The sequence below is a fragment of the Thrips palmi genome, unplaced genomic scaffold, assembly GCF_012932325.1.
Source record: "Thrips palmi isolate BJ-2018 unplaced genomic scaffold, TpBJ-2018v1 HiC_scaffold_16, whole genome shotgun sequence".
Classification (NCBI taxonomy): Eukaryota; Metazoa; Arthropoda; class Insecta; order Thysanoptera; family Thripidae; genus Thrips; species Thrips palmi.
Window position 1 is genome coordinate 3,778,862 of NW_023144625.1, and position 14,836 is coordinate 3,793,697.

The window sequence follows — 14,836 nt, forward strand, 5'->3', positions numbered from 1 at the left end:
CCATACCTAAAACCACCCCCAAAAAAATTTGGTTGAAAAATATTAACATTTGGCTGAGCTGTGGCAACTTTTGTTTTTTGTTAAATTTTAGTGAAATTGGTACAATGAAAATTTGAAAAAACTATTTTTTCTCGAAATGGGGATTTTTGAGGCCTGATTTGTTTGATATGAGTTGTCCTATGATAGACCAATGCAATTCCGGTCATAGACCCCACCTCACTCAATTTGCACTGGAGGCTGAAGAATTTCTAGTAATTTTACCTAAAAATCGAAATATTAAACCTTGCCCCACCTTTCAAAATTCATTTCTAGGGCCCTGGCAACAACATAAAAAAAATCTGGGACGGAGTTTTTTATTTTTAGGAAATCGTTCCAGAAAGCGCAACTTTTGACTTGTCGATTTAGCTAAAACATTTGAAATTTCACTAAATGTAAAGTACGATGAGGTCAATCTTGCAATTTTAGTCTCTTTATGCAGTATCAGAGGCAAATGGAGTTTGAGGGGAGTAAAAAAGAACATAAATACAATTTGCAAATGTACTACAAACACCAACTTTTGACAGCTTCTTAATAGGAAGTCCAAGAAAATATAATACGTAATAATCAAGTGGATCTAGCATAATTGTTAATCGATTTTCACCTTTTACTTCTGATGTCTGTCACATTTTTGTCCACTTCTGTCCTGTCTTTCTCCAAATCAGTTTGGTGATGGAACCCAAACGGCAAACTCAACTCCAGACGGAACCAACCATAGAGAGTAATTCCAGCCCATGGTGGAACGAAATCTGGGTTTGGGTCACGGAATCGGTTCAAGATTTGTTGGGTCAATAGGTACCAGCAGGACATAGCAACCCTAGGTGCAAAGTGGGCTAGCTCAAAGGTCACTTGAGATATCTACATTTTGCTATGTTTGACTAATTTAATGGAAAAATGACGCTTTCTGATGACGCTTATTTCAAATTTTCATTGTACTAATTTCACTAAAATTGACCAAAAAACAAAAAGTGCCACAGCTCAGCCAAATGTTAATATTTTTCAACCAAATTTTTTTGGCGGTGGTTTTAGGTATAGACCAATGAATTAAGGGGAGGTTCTACTGAAAAAATGGCACTTTTCAAATTGAGCCCTAGTGTTAACATTTGTTGCATATGTGTAGTACTACATTGTTAATAGCCAAACATGAAATTTAGAGCCAAATACCTTCCTCCAAATCCAGTCGAAGAGGATTTTTCAGCCTATTTTAGCAATATCTTAAAAAATTCCCCTACGCAAAGTATTTTAACGTAAACTGATGTTCTGGACATTTTTCACTTCTTTGGCTCATATGCAATAAAGCGTGGCATCACCAAGACATGAGACCCATCAAATTTATTTTGGCACTGCTTATCAGAAAAAAAGACACTAAAATATCAGGATTTTGACCATTTTCTTGAAATTTTAGTGACATGCTATGTTGAAAACACAGCTTATGATTTTGCAATGGTCCCAGTATGTTACTAATGCCACGGTTTATCAATTATGAACCAAAAAAGTGAAAAATGCCCAGAACATCAGTTTACGTTGAAAAACTTTGCGTAGGAGAATTTTTCAAGATACGACTGGAAATAGCAGAAAATTCCTCTTCGACTGGATTTGGGGCTAGGTATTCCTTCCCAAAATTCAAATTTTACTATTTACTATAAAATACTTTAAATTTACAATGAACATGAAAAGTGGGACTCAATTTGAAGAAAGTAAGATTTTCAGTAGAACCTCCCCTTAAGACTGTTTGGAGCCAGGGGCGCCGGAAGTGTATTTCCTCAGGGGGGGCAAACAATTTTAAATCCTACGTTCCTAATTACCCCCCTCCCCCACCAAAAAAGGTGCTTAAAAAGACCCTACTCTTTCATGCACCGCCTCGGGAAGGCTTTGACCGCTGATAGTTTAGGAGCAGTGGTCTCGCAAAAATGGTCAAAAAGTGAATGAATTTCAGAAAATCATCGTTTTTGCTGACTTTGAGCGGTCACTGCATCCAATTTAGTTGCGGTCAAAGGCCTCCCTCGACGCCTTACTATTTTAAAGACCCTACTCTTTCATGCCCCGCCTCGGGAAGGCTTTGACCGCTGATAGTTTGGGAGCAGTGGTCTCGCAAAAATGGTCAAAAAGTGAATGAATTTCAGAAAATCACCGTTTTTGCTGACTTTGAACTGTCACTGCATCCAATTTAGTTGCGGTCAAAGGCCTCCCTCGACGCCTTACTATTCTTAAGACCCTACTCTTTCAGGCCCCGCCTCGGGAAGGCTTTGACCGCTGATAGTTTAGGAGCAGTGGTCCCGCAAAAATGGTCAAAAAGTGAAAGAATTTCAAAAAATCATCGTTTTCGCTGACTTTGAGCGGTCACTGCATCCAATTTAGTTGCGGTCAAAGGCCTCCCTCGACGCCTTACTATTTTAAAGACCCTACTCTTTCATGCCCCGCCTCGGGAAGGCTTTGACCGCTGATAGTTGGAGCAGTGGTCTCGCAAAAATTGTCAAAAGTGATTGAATCCCCGCAAGTATGATTGTCATTTCATTGGATGATGTTGATTATTTCACTGGTTACCAACTAGACGCGCAATGATTATCTTGAGTCGGGTACCCCTTGGAATATGCTGTCCCATTTTTACCCCGTGTCCTATAATTGCTCCAACTGACCCTAGGCTCGATTTTCGCAGCTTCCCACCAAAGTCCAGGGGGGGCGATGCCCCCCCTGCCAAATTCCAGGGGGGGCAGCCTGCCCACCCTGCACCCCACTTCCGGCGCCCCTGTTTGGAGCAAGTTCTGGGGGGGGTCGGGGTCAAACCCCGTTCAAGTTGACCTGAATTCGCCCAATGTATTGAGAAGGATTTTGGTCATGAAACAAAGAATTTGTTCTAAGATTTTACAATGCCTTCATTTTCTTTGTGTTACGAAGCGATTCGTCGAAGTGTTTTTGCATCTCCAATTTCCTACTGAGGAATGCCGTGCTGTCACAATACTGAGCTAATTATGACTACAAGGCATTTCTTAGTAGGAAATTGGGAATGCAAAAACCCTTTGAGGAATCGCTTCTTAATACAAAGAAAATAAGGCATTGTAAAATCTAAGAACACATGCTTCGTATCATGAAGCAAAATGCTCCGTATCATGAAGCAAAATCCTTCGTAAGACGAAGCATTCCTTCGTGAGACGGAGCATTTCTTCGTAAGACGAAGCATTTCTTCGTAAGACGAGGCATTTCTTCGTTGGACGAAGCATTTCTTCGTAATACGAAGCAATTCTACAATGTCTTCGTTTTCTTTGTAATTATGAAGCAAATGCTTCGTGGGCTTATAGGAGTGCTTGTGCTGGCGTTGCAGGCCCTGTTCCGGCGGAGACCCCGCAGCTGGTCATCAGCGGCACCTTCTCGCTGGCTGGCCCGGCCGGCGGTGCGGGGCAGGTGGAGCAGGCCTCGCGGCGGCAGCGAGGCGGGAAGGCGCGGCTCGCGTACAAGTGCGGGGAGTGCGGCAAGAGTTTCCGGGCCGAGGCGGACCTGCGGAAGCACCTGGCGGGGCACTCCAAGGCGGGGCGGCACGCGTGCGGAGTGTGCGGCAAGCAGTGGCGTGGGGCTGCGGATCTAATGAAACACGCGAGGATCCACACCGGGGAGAAGCCCTACCAGTGTGACGAGTGTGGGAAGAAGTTTAACCGGGAAAGCAATCTAACTGTGCACAAGAGGATGCATTCTGGGGAGAAGCCTTTTGAGTGTGACGAGTGCGAGAAGAAGTTCTCCGTTAAGCATGTACTAATCACACATAAGCGCACCCACACTGGGGAGAGGCCGTACGAGTGTGACGTGTGTGCGATGAAGTTCAGTTATAGTTCTAACCTCGCTAGCACAAGCGGATCCACACTGGAGAGAAGCCCTACTTGTGCAAGGTGTGCGGGAAGAAGTTCCGACAGCTGTCAACACTACGCACGCATGAGTCCATTCATGCACGACAGTAAGGTAAAAAATCAATTGTGGGTCACGAATCAATTGTGGGTCATTTTTTTCGACGGGTCACCGCAGACCCGACGGAGATTGAATCGATTTGAATTTCGCGGTAGACCTTCCTCCAACCTTTCTTTGTCTCCCCAAATAGCGTTTTTGTCCGAGCGACGACTGTGACAGCTCCTATCAGGCTTCAAAGGAAGGCCCTTCAAAAAGTCGTGAAAAAAGCGCCCATCCAACGAGGCGAAAAATCGTGTTTTTTTCAAATTGCCACCGTGAAGCTATTACGAGGTAAAATGGGACGCCCTTGCTGATTTAGGTTCATAATAGGTCAGGGAACATAAATTTACCATAGTACAGCCAAAATCATTCAATGCCATGGTGCGCGGGTGATGGCAAAGTAGCGTTCGCTACCATGTCCGACCCATAATTTTAGACGAATTTTACGGTAGTTTTTCTTATACTTTTTTTGTTTTCTGCGCTTCTGAATGACTGATGTATCACAGTAAATTCTATTTTTCTGCTCTGTCACATTTAGTACTACGATACGAAGGTTGTCAAGCTTAGGCTACAGCCCCGAATGACAACGCTAGCTCTTTCTGCCAGTCTGCCATAAGGCTTTTTTTGTTGGGGAGGGGGGGGCATTGCGGGGCTTACATAGCGCCCGGAAGGGGAACGCTCTCTAACTGCAGGCTAGGCACCCGAGGCCAGTCCGGCCCTGTTAAAATGAGTCAAATCAATCCCTACAGACTAAATATTCTGACTGAAATAGATTATAAACTGTAGCAATACCTCAGGATGAAAGGGTGTAGTGTTGGATTGTCTACCACACAGGCGGCCCTAGAATATGCACTATAAAAGTCTCGTCTCTAATACAGGACGTTTACCTCACATCTGTCTCACAGTGAAATAAGCCTGTTTATGTATTTTTCCTCTTTGAGTGAAAAACGTGCCTGCTTGGTTTATTGAGAACCAGGGACCTTTCATTAATGAAAATAAGAAAATATCTTGCAAAAGTGGTCAATTTACAAGCAAAAAGACGAAATGGCCCACAATTGATATGACCCACAATTGATTCATTGTGCTACAGATCCTGCAGTTTTCACGATTCCGAAAAATAAATTCAAAAGTGAATTCCTTTCGCATCTAAGCAAATCATATCAAAATTTGAGCTTTCTACAATGCTGACCCACAACTGGTTCCAAAAATCAATTGTGGGCCAAAACAGTCTATTTTTAAAACAGCCACAGCTTAGTAAATAAGGATGATAGACGGGGCTACTATGCTGCAAAACTTAGTCCAAGGACCATAGTTAAAGGCCGCACGTGCACTTTTGTCACCAGGTCAAAATTAAAGGCCTTAATTTGGAATTTTCAAAAATGTGACCCACAATTGATTTTTTACCTTAGTTCAGTGTAAAGCTGTGCAAGTGCGGCGTTTGTGAAAAGCTGTGCACTCTAGAGTTCTTACGGATGCCTTCATCCGTATTACAAAGAATTTCATCCGTACCTTACAAACTTTTTTGCGCAAGCGTAATACGGATAGCCTGGTTTGTAAGATACGGATGGCTTTGTCCGTAACAGATTTGACTTTGTAAGTACGGATAGTTTTACAGAATCCATAGAAAATGGATTGATTGCCATACAGTACGGATACAGAATCCGTAAAGTACTCATCGCCATACTGTACGGACACAAAATCCAGAAATTGCTCGTTGCCATACTGTATGGATACAGATTAGCAGTAAATTAAAAAAATTACTGCCAAAAATGTTTTTTATGCACTTGCAAATTTTTTTACAACTGTTTGGCTTGTAACAGAGCCAACTAGAATGAGTGAATCGCCTGAGTGGCACTTTTGCTGAACTATGGAGCAGATTTAACAGTAGAATAAGATGTACTCACCACCCAAACTTGGCGTTGACTATGCATCACTGCATTTAAATAATCCATCTCAGTAACTGAATTATTGAACCAAGCAGTAATTGTGGGAGTTCCAGAAACTTTCCCCTATTATTCACTATCAATGTTGTTTCTTTCATTCCTAGGTGAGGTGTCCTGATGAGGTTATATTGCCGGCTGATCGGATGCATTATGCTGGAGGAACCGAGTGACAACACAAATCACATGCACTGACTTCTTCTGTGTGCGCAAGCAATGTCATCTGTCCGGGACTTTGGGCTGGCACTCCACCGTTATTGCACAAATATTTTGTTTGATGGATCCCGACGCTGATCGACGCCAGACCAAAACAAGGGACTTGTAAACTGCGGTAGGGGTTCGAGGGGGGTAAAGCTCAGCGCCGCCTGGCCATGCGTGGTGGCCACACTTGGAACTACAGTTGAGTTGTCAGTAGCAGCCAGTGCACACTTCAGCCCGCAGGGTGCGCCACTGTACATCCGTGCCCCCTCCTCACCCCGCGACTGGCCATACTCCTGGTCTAAAGACTTTCAATGCTACTTTTGAAGCGGTGAGACTACTGTGAAGGGAATGTCAGAGAATAAATAAAAAATAAACAAATTATAAAACAATGTGTGATGTTTTACTTTAATAAAAACATTAAAATGTAGATTACAGTACATACCAGAATTAATGTCGTTATTTACAAATGACTAGGTGACATTACATTTCACAGTGACAAAGTTTCATGACCTAAATTATATCATGATATGCCTCGATATAGGTATCAGCAATCAGGTTGCGAGGCGACAGGTACATACCATTGCCAGCAGGCCAGGGGGCCATTGGTCGCACTGCTGGTAACATAGAGGTCCTGAATGCTCTAACAGTTGGCTCAACCTGATCAGCACCAATAAGAAATGCTGCAAACCCTTCATCATAAGTCACTTTGACATCCTCAGTGATAACAAAGATTTGTGTACCATCATTATAAAGTGAACAAATCTTCCCAAACACAGGGAGACCATTCTCATGGATTGGCAGGGCACAATACAGTCCAACACTGAATTTGAAGCCCCCTGATGTAGCTTTGGAGACTTTCTGTAACACATCATCTTCCGATATGCCAAGCTCCGAGAGTGGGATGAACTCTGGCAACAAACTGGCTACATAGGACTTCCCACGTGGACAGCGCATCTCTTCTTTGACTGAAGTAGTGACATCAATCAGGTCTGCTGCATGTACAATTTGATGCAGGTTTGCAAATGTGAAAGGGAGGTTTTGAAAATTGTTACAAATAGCGCCAAACCTCTTTGATAGTGCATTCTTTGCCTCAAACCTGTGTGCAAGAAAAGAAAGGTAAAATATATTAATGATGCCAAAACATTAATGCCAAAAATAATGTAAATAAAAAAAAATAAAAAAATAAGTGTTTTTACCTCATAAAGAATGAGTGGTCCATATCGTCTAATAAATTTCAAGTAGTGCAACAAGTAGTGGTGCTTGAATAAAGGCCTCACCACCTTAACCCTTCTCTTCTTTTTCTTGCTAGGTCTAGGATTATTGCTGGCATCTTCCTCTCTGACTCCAGGTGGATTGTCTTCCTTTTCCTCTTCTTGTAAAAAATCTTCATCACAGTCAGAGTCGTCTTCCTCTTCTTCTTGTGGGGCTTGTTGGTTTGATTTGGATGCAGTTTCCGGTGGTGGATAAAGGGTAAAGAAAAGTGTGTGGTGTTCTTCAATTAGCTGTCCTAAGAGGTCTAAGTCACCGTCACCTGGTTCAGTGCTAAATACAATATCACTCAGTCTTTTCAGAAGAACAAGAAGTTTGCGATGCTTACAATCTTGAGGAATTTTGGAGAACTTGGAGATAATAAATGGGAAAACACGGAGAAGGCACCAAGTTTGAGCGGCTGACTGATGCAGTACGTAAGAAATGGGTTTCTTCAATGAGTCAGAGGTGAAGTTGGGTGATGGCTGGTTCTTAACATCTGCTGGCCCATAGTTGAAAGATTTCAGAGCAGCATTAAAATCTTCAATTTCAAAATATTTTTTAACAACACAATATTCATGTAACACCAACTTTATTTCCATTGGTGCAATGCCCCGCAGGATGTCATGCATTGGATCTTTAATCATAGCATCTGGGAATTCAGCGCAAGTGGACTTTTCAATGAGGAGACTGCTCCTCTTCAAACCTGACGAAAGAACTGCAAATTCTTTACCTTTGGTGCGTAGCTCTTCTAAGTTTACTGCATGAACTTCTTTGCTGCGTTCCTTCCCCATTGCCAAAATATTTTGGTGTAGTTCTTGCTTCAGAACAAGGCACTGTGAACAAATACGGTTGGCTGATGGGCAGCATAAACCGAGTAGTTCATGGGCGGCAAGTGTATCAGCTGCAAATGCGATGAGGCTTGCTCTCAGGGTGTAGGGTTTTCCATCCACAGAGATTGACACACCTTCTTCTGTTTCCAGCTGAGAAAGCTCAGCAAAAAAAGGCTCCAAAACAGCATCTACCCCTGTACCTTCAGGAAAGTCTTCTCTGTAGGCATATGAATTTAGGTGAATGGAACGAAGGCGAGAATTTTCTTCAATGGGCAAATTCTGTACCAGGAAGCAGTCAGTCAAGATTTTATGGATTGATGTCTTGGCCCCTTGTGCATTGACTACTTCACTGTCATCCACCCATTTCACTAGTCTAAGTGTGTGGGGGTACTTGGATATTAAAGGGTGGTCCTTGCAAAGAGATCCATCTAGGTAGGACCGAAGGCGACCATCAGAACTAGGAACTTCACTATGAATGAGCTTGAAAAAAACTGGATTATTTAGAACCACTGTCAATGTCTTAATCAAAGAGACATACTGAAAATTGATTGCAATATCAACCGGTAGCCTAAGTATGGAATTTCTTTCAGCCCGATCTTCAATACGCCTGCCAAGTGGCTTTGGTTCAGGTTTTACCAAATTATAGAGATCTTCAAAGGTATCCATCTGCTTTTCAGAAGTTCTGAGATTCCTAAAAGGATCATAAACATAGATGTTATTTACACAATCATTTATGACTTGTTCAGTAATGCCATTTGCTCTCAGATTTGACATGATTGTTTCTTTAGTAGCTGACACAACACTGTTTATTAACTTTGTTGTTTCTGCAATGACTCGTGATATAGCAAGCCCAGGGACATTGCCATGTCGCCAAAGCTGAAGTACTAAAAAAGCAGCAGCTGCTTCCAATTTAGTATTAAAATCATTTGGACCTTCACGACCATCATTCTGTTCACCACAAACAAGGTAGTCCATTTCATCATTTGAATTACTATCCACATCACCGTTCCCAGCATTATCTTCCCCAACAGCTGGGTCAATAAAATTGTCTTGAAACGATGCATTTCCAAGAGAGTTTCCTTCATTGGAGTTTCCTTCATTGGAGTTTCCTTCATTGGAGTTTCCTTCATAGGAGTTTCCTTCTTCAGACTCCGCAACAGCATCACACAGATTTCCATGATGCACCTCAAGGTGTCGGATGAAAGACGACTTCACATGATACAACTTTCTGTCAGTTGCACAGTTACCGTTTGCACAAATAAAGTTAGATTTGTGATTGTGATCCTTCAAATGCTGTTGAAATTCATTAAGGCCTCCAGGAACTAAGCCTTCACAATGAGCACAGAATAGCATGGCTGTGAAGTAAAACAAAAATAGATAAATAAGAGGAAACTAAGCAATTTTGCTGCTGGTGAAAACATAATTAAAATTTCAACTTTACCTTCCTTTAATAGTGAACAAGTGGTGAAGTTCAATTACAAAGCAGTCGTCCCAGAAATATCTTTCTTTGGCATTCACATTGCACAAATAGTGGGAGATGAGTGATTGTGATCCTTCAAATGCTGTTGAAATTTACGGAGGCCTCCAGGCACCGTGCTTTAACAAGAAGCTCAGTACAGCATGGCTGTAAAGTAAAACAAAATATATAAATAAAAGGAAATGAAGCAAATTGGTGCTGGTGAAAACTTAATCAAAACTTTAACTTTACCTACCTAGAAGTGAACAAGTGGCTAAGTTCAATTTCAAAGCAGTCGTTCCCAGAAATGTCTTTCTTCAGCATTCACATCACTGCAGCAGAGTCCTAAAACACAAATATATCCATTGCTATTTACTGATTCAAAAGTCTTAGATTCGTCCTCAAAAAATTAACATCGACAGTTTTTTAAAAGAAAAATTGTACACAAGAGTTACCATAAGTTTCAAATCACTTGACTCATGTGTTATGAGGTTATGAACTTGTTTATGCTGGCTGAGACGGAGGGGTGAGGGGTGAAGGGTGAAGTCTCCAGTAACACCACCACCACCACAATAAAATTTACTTTCTTGGCCACAGTTTTACGAGATACCTCATTCTAATGGCTACATTAGTGGAAGGTCGATTGATTGGAACACCCGATTTCGAACTTGGACTCAACTTAAGTAGCCTAAGTAAACCATCTAAGATTTTAATTTTTAAATGTTATGTTGGCAGCGCGCATGTCTCCCCTACGCGCTCGATTCAAACGCGGAAAGTTACCCAACCAGACAATATAGCTGAATAGCCCGCCCGCTCAAGGGCTTTTGAGTGCTGTGGTTTTGAGGGTTTGAGGTATGAAATAAAACGGCAAGAACAAGCCTGATATTTGTCTATTCAAGGGTCCATACCTTAGAGGCCAGACTGGCGCAGAAGAGAATGGTGGGTGATTACAAAGGAAGGATTAGAAATTATCTCACAAACATTTAGATTCGAGTCAAAGTTTAATAACAACACATTTAGATTCGAGTCAGAGTTTAATAACAACTGCCTTAAAAAGAAAAAAGGTTCCAACATCTTTATTAGATATTCATCAAGTTACGAATGATAAACTTAATAATTTTAAATAAGTCCAAAATTGACAAGAGAAAATAATTGCCTTCTGGTAGGAAATAATAAATGCAGGCTGCAATGAACCAATGGTTATCATGAAAGTAAACTAAACAATGTCAAGCAGCTAGAGAGTTCAAAGGCTAGTCAAATGCAACCATTTCTCTGTAAAAACTGAGAGGCGTTTGTTTTCAGGAGGAAGATGATAGATGTGTGCTGCAATGAATCGATACACATTTTTCCACGCTAGGCAGTAATGTACATTTAACACAAAATGCACCTTAAATAATAAATCTAATGCCCGAATTGCTTCCGTGTTTCTGGGCAACATTACATACTGGCTATCACCCAATACAATGAAATATGTTTCCACCTTATCACAAGTGCCTATTGCTAGAAGGTAGGGTTGAATGGCCATCTTCGCAAGCTGCCTCCTGGTTTCAATGCTGTTTTGAACATTTGTACCAACCTGGTAATATAAAAATGTCAAAGAAAAGCAGGGTGGTAAAACCTCTTAACACATTGCAAAAAATGAGTGAACTTACTGGCAAGACCTCAATTAAGTCAGAAACTTTTCCAACTGGATCCATTAAGTTCTCCCACTTATAGCATTTGACAGGTTTGGGGAGGTATTTCTTGAGCACCAACATTGCGTTCAAACAGACTGCAAATGAATTCAAGATAAATTTTGAATTAATCAAGGCCCAAATTTACATGATTTAATCATTTGAAATGCACGCTTACTATCTTTGAAGGGAAGGCAGTCAGTGTATTTAACTGGGTCCTCTTCTGCCAGTGTAACTAACTTTGATGCAACATCTGAAAACTGCATCAAGAATTCATTTTCTTTCCCTGAAAATATTCCTCTGAATTCCAGTTCAACCTTGGAACAGAAAAACTTAGATAACAACAGCAGTAGAATTGCAACTACATAAAAAGAAGTATGTTCTTTATATAGCTTACCATTTCTCCCCTGAAAGATCTTAAATGGTGAAAAACTTGTGTCACAGCACTGACAGTGTATTTCCCCTCAAGTATCAGTTGTCTCCTTTCCTGAAAAGTGGCTTTGAGCTTTGCAATAATTTCCATCTTGTTTGTGTCATTAGCAGCTAATAATTTGAGAAACTTTGCCTGAACAAACAGAAATAATTCATAATTACAAAAAACATTCCGGGCAGTTGCAAGATGCACACTCAGAAAACTTACTTCTTTGCTCAGGACAGAATCAGGGATTTGATTCAATAATGCTAGGTCTGGAACAAGATTCTCTTTGTTAGCAGCTTTCTTACGTTTGTCTGTTCCTCCACCTCGGAGCCTCTTTTCCTTTTGCGCCCTTTGTTTGTTTTGAACAATGTTAGCAATTTTTCCTATGTTGTTTGCACGATCATAGAGCCAACCCTAAAAACAGAAATAGGAAAATAACAGTTCAATTTGCATTCTTGTAATTACAGAAAATATGAAACACTCAGACCAGTTCATTCAAGATGCATTCGGACTTGGTTGACCTCAAGAGAAATGACACATTGCTTTCAGAATGACTAAGCTATGGCCACTTACCCATGGTGTTTCACCTTCCCTCGACTTCTGTGCTAGTTTCGGGAAACTGGCCACCAAGCTCACCGCAAGAGATTCCCTCATCTCTGGAGACACAAGATTTGGATTTCTGACAAAAAGGAAAAACCAACTTAAACAATTAAAAGGAAATACCTTCAAAATACAATTTTAAACATTATTCCCAAAGAACTTACGGAACCAGAGAGTACAAGTGGTCTACAAGACACCTAAGCACTTTGTCCAGTAATTTGCCAAATAGAACCCCATCCCGCTGCAGTAACATCCACTCATTTTCCAAGTCTTCCTCCTTTTCTATAATGCTGCTGATTGAATACTGTAACAAGAGCAAAGGAAAGCAAAAGTAGTTTCAAGTTTAACTAAAGCATGATTAAGTGACACTTCTGCTACTCACAGTATAATTTATGGGACTTTGGAGGAAGTCCTTGATGAGAGCAATATGTGAACGATCCTGTCAGGTAAATGAATATATTAGTAAGCTTCTATAATGAAATAAAAAGTAGTATCATAAAACAACATTTATTTTTAAATACCAAGTTAGGGGCCTCAAGGAACGGTCGATGTTCCTCATCAATGTCCTTCTTAGGAAGCTATAATACAAACCATACAACAAAACATTTAGATAACAAAAACAGAAACAGTGGCCAATATACAACATATTGATTACTTACATCCTTTGATTTCTGTTTAGATATCACTCTATTTGAACATGAAGAGGTTGATGGCCTACTTGTACCAGGCTGTTCAAGACATGATTCGCCTGCATTGGGCTTGGATTTGGATGGTCTTGTTAAATTTGATTTAGAGACTGAAGGAACATTCACAATAGTCTTGGAGGTTGACGCTCCAGACGAATGACTTTCGACATCCTTAGAAATTGACAAGAGAAAATTAGTGACAAGTACAACGCAGGAAATCAACAAACACTACATCAAAGACAATCACCTTGCGTGGGTTTGAAAAAGTACGTAAACTTGCTCTCCTGCATGATGAACCATCATCATTGAAGTCTGGTGACTCATTTACATTAATTTGGGACTGAAAGTAAATTCATATTACAAAACAAAACGACGAAAAGATGAGAATAAAGCAGGTTTGCTGGAAACAGTAGGAACCAGCACATTAAAAAAACCTCCATACCTTCTTGGCCTGTTCAGTGGATGATTTGTTGCCACCTGAACGCTTAGGACGTTTTGGCTCCGGGGAGGAGTCAAAAATAAAATCTGGCTTTTTGCAGGGGACACCTATCAAATACAACCATGTCAAATTGAAAGGGAAACAACATGATCAACTATGACTTAGATAATTTCTTCAACTACGCACCTAGGGAAACTGCTTTGTTGTAATTTTTAATTTGAGTTTTAGCCACAAGTTTGTGGTATGAAGCCATCTTTCCTATTTGCTCTGGTGTCAAATGATCCAGCAAAATATTATCACTACCATTACTTGAGCTTTCCTGAAAGTAGAGCAAATGCATTAATGTCCTGGGCAAAATAAAAAATAAGAACAAAATTTAAAATTAATACTTACATTGCTGTGATTTGAATCATTCATGTCATCCAAATCATTACCCTCATTGTCTCTTTCTTCAGAGGAACAGCAAAACTACATAATTGAGAAAAATGAATGAAAAGATAGTCCAATTGCTTTAGAACACATTGGTGTCTTCCTAGGTTGAAATGCTTACCATGTTTGAAGGATTGGTGGTGTCCTCATCAGAAAAGGACTGAAACATTTTTAAAACAAAGTATGAAAAGAGATCAAATAATAAAGAAGACAATCAATGATCAGGATACTCACCATATCAGTGGGAACCACATTTTCAATTTTGTCTTTTGAATGTAAAAGAGACTGCAAACACATAAAACACATGCATGTGAAAAATAATATTTTTGAAGGTAATAGACTTCTTAGACTAATAGCAGGTGGAAGGCTTCACTACGCTCAGAGAAAGTTTGTTCCTACATACCAAATAATCCTCGGACTTGTCATTCGCCGAATTGCTGGGACCTGGTCTACCAAGCATCGAATCATTTCTATCTGATTTAAGGGAACAGGCCTGTAACATTTCAAGAGCATCTGTGATTATAACTAACACATTTTTCAAGGGAGCAATTATTGTTCATGCAATTTATGCTCACCAAGCCGTTGGTGAGAGCTTCCTCGATATCAAGGAAATCACCCATGGTAAGGCTTAACTGATTGCGGTACTCAATTTCCGTCTTAAGTTTGAGAACATGCCTGCCCGCTAAGCGTTGGTCTGCAACCAAATAGAGAGACACACTTGTGAAAGACGATGCACAAAAAGAGTTGAGTTTGAAACTAACCCACGCTGAGAAGCCCAAAGGAAAAGTACAGTAAAATAAAAGGGGCAGTACTCACTTATAATTATATCCAGAACTTCTTTCTCCAAACCTCCATCTCGCAACGTTTGGATAAGTTCCTCACGTGTGAAGGACCCAACCTTGGTAAACACATCCATTCCTGAAACAGAAAAAAGAAATGGGCAA

At 40.6% G+C, this 14,836-nt stretch overlaps 1 protein-coding gene across 1 annotated transcript; it reads left to right on the forward strand.

The window, feature by feature from the left end:
* The first annotated feature begins 3,376 nt into the window (after window positions 1-3,376).
* Window positions 3,377-6,342, forward strand: LOC117642055 (zinc finger protein 22-like). Its single transcript, XM_034379864.1, has 2 exons — window positions 3,377-3,914; window positions 6,017-6,342. Exons 1-2 carry the CDS (start codon window positions 3,616-3,618, stop codon window positions 6,018-6,020), a joined length of 303 nt encoding a protein of 100 aa, XP_034235755.1. The 5' UTR covers window positions 3,377-3,615; the 3' UTR covers window positions 6,021-6,342.
* The last annotated feature ends 8,494 nt before the right edge of the window (window positions 6,343-14,836 follow it).

What these genes read in the sequence shown, in the direction of transcription:
- LOC117642055 (XM_034379864.1), top strand. Translation starts at nt 3,616, where the DNA reads ATGAAACACGCGAGGATCCACACCGGGGAGAAGCCCTACCAGTGTGAC.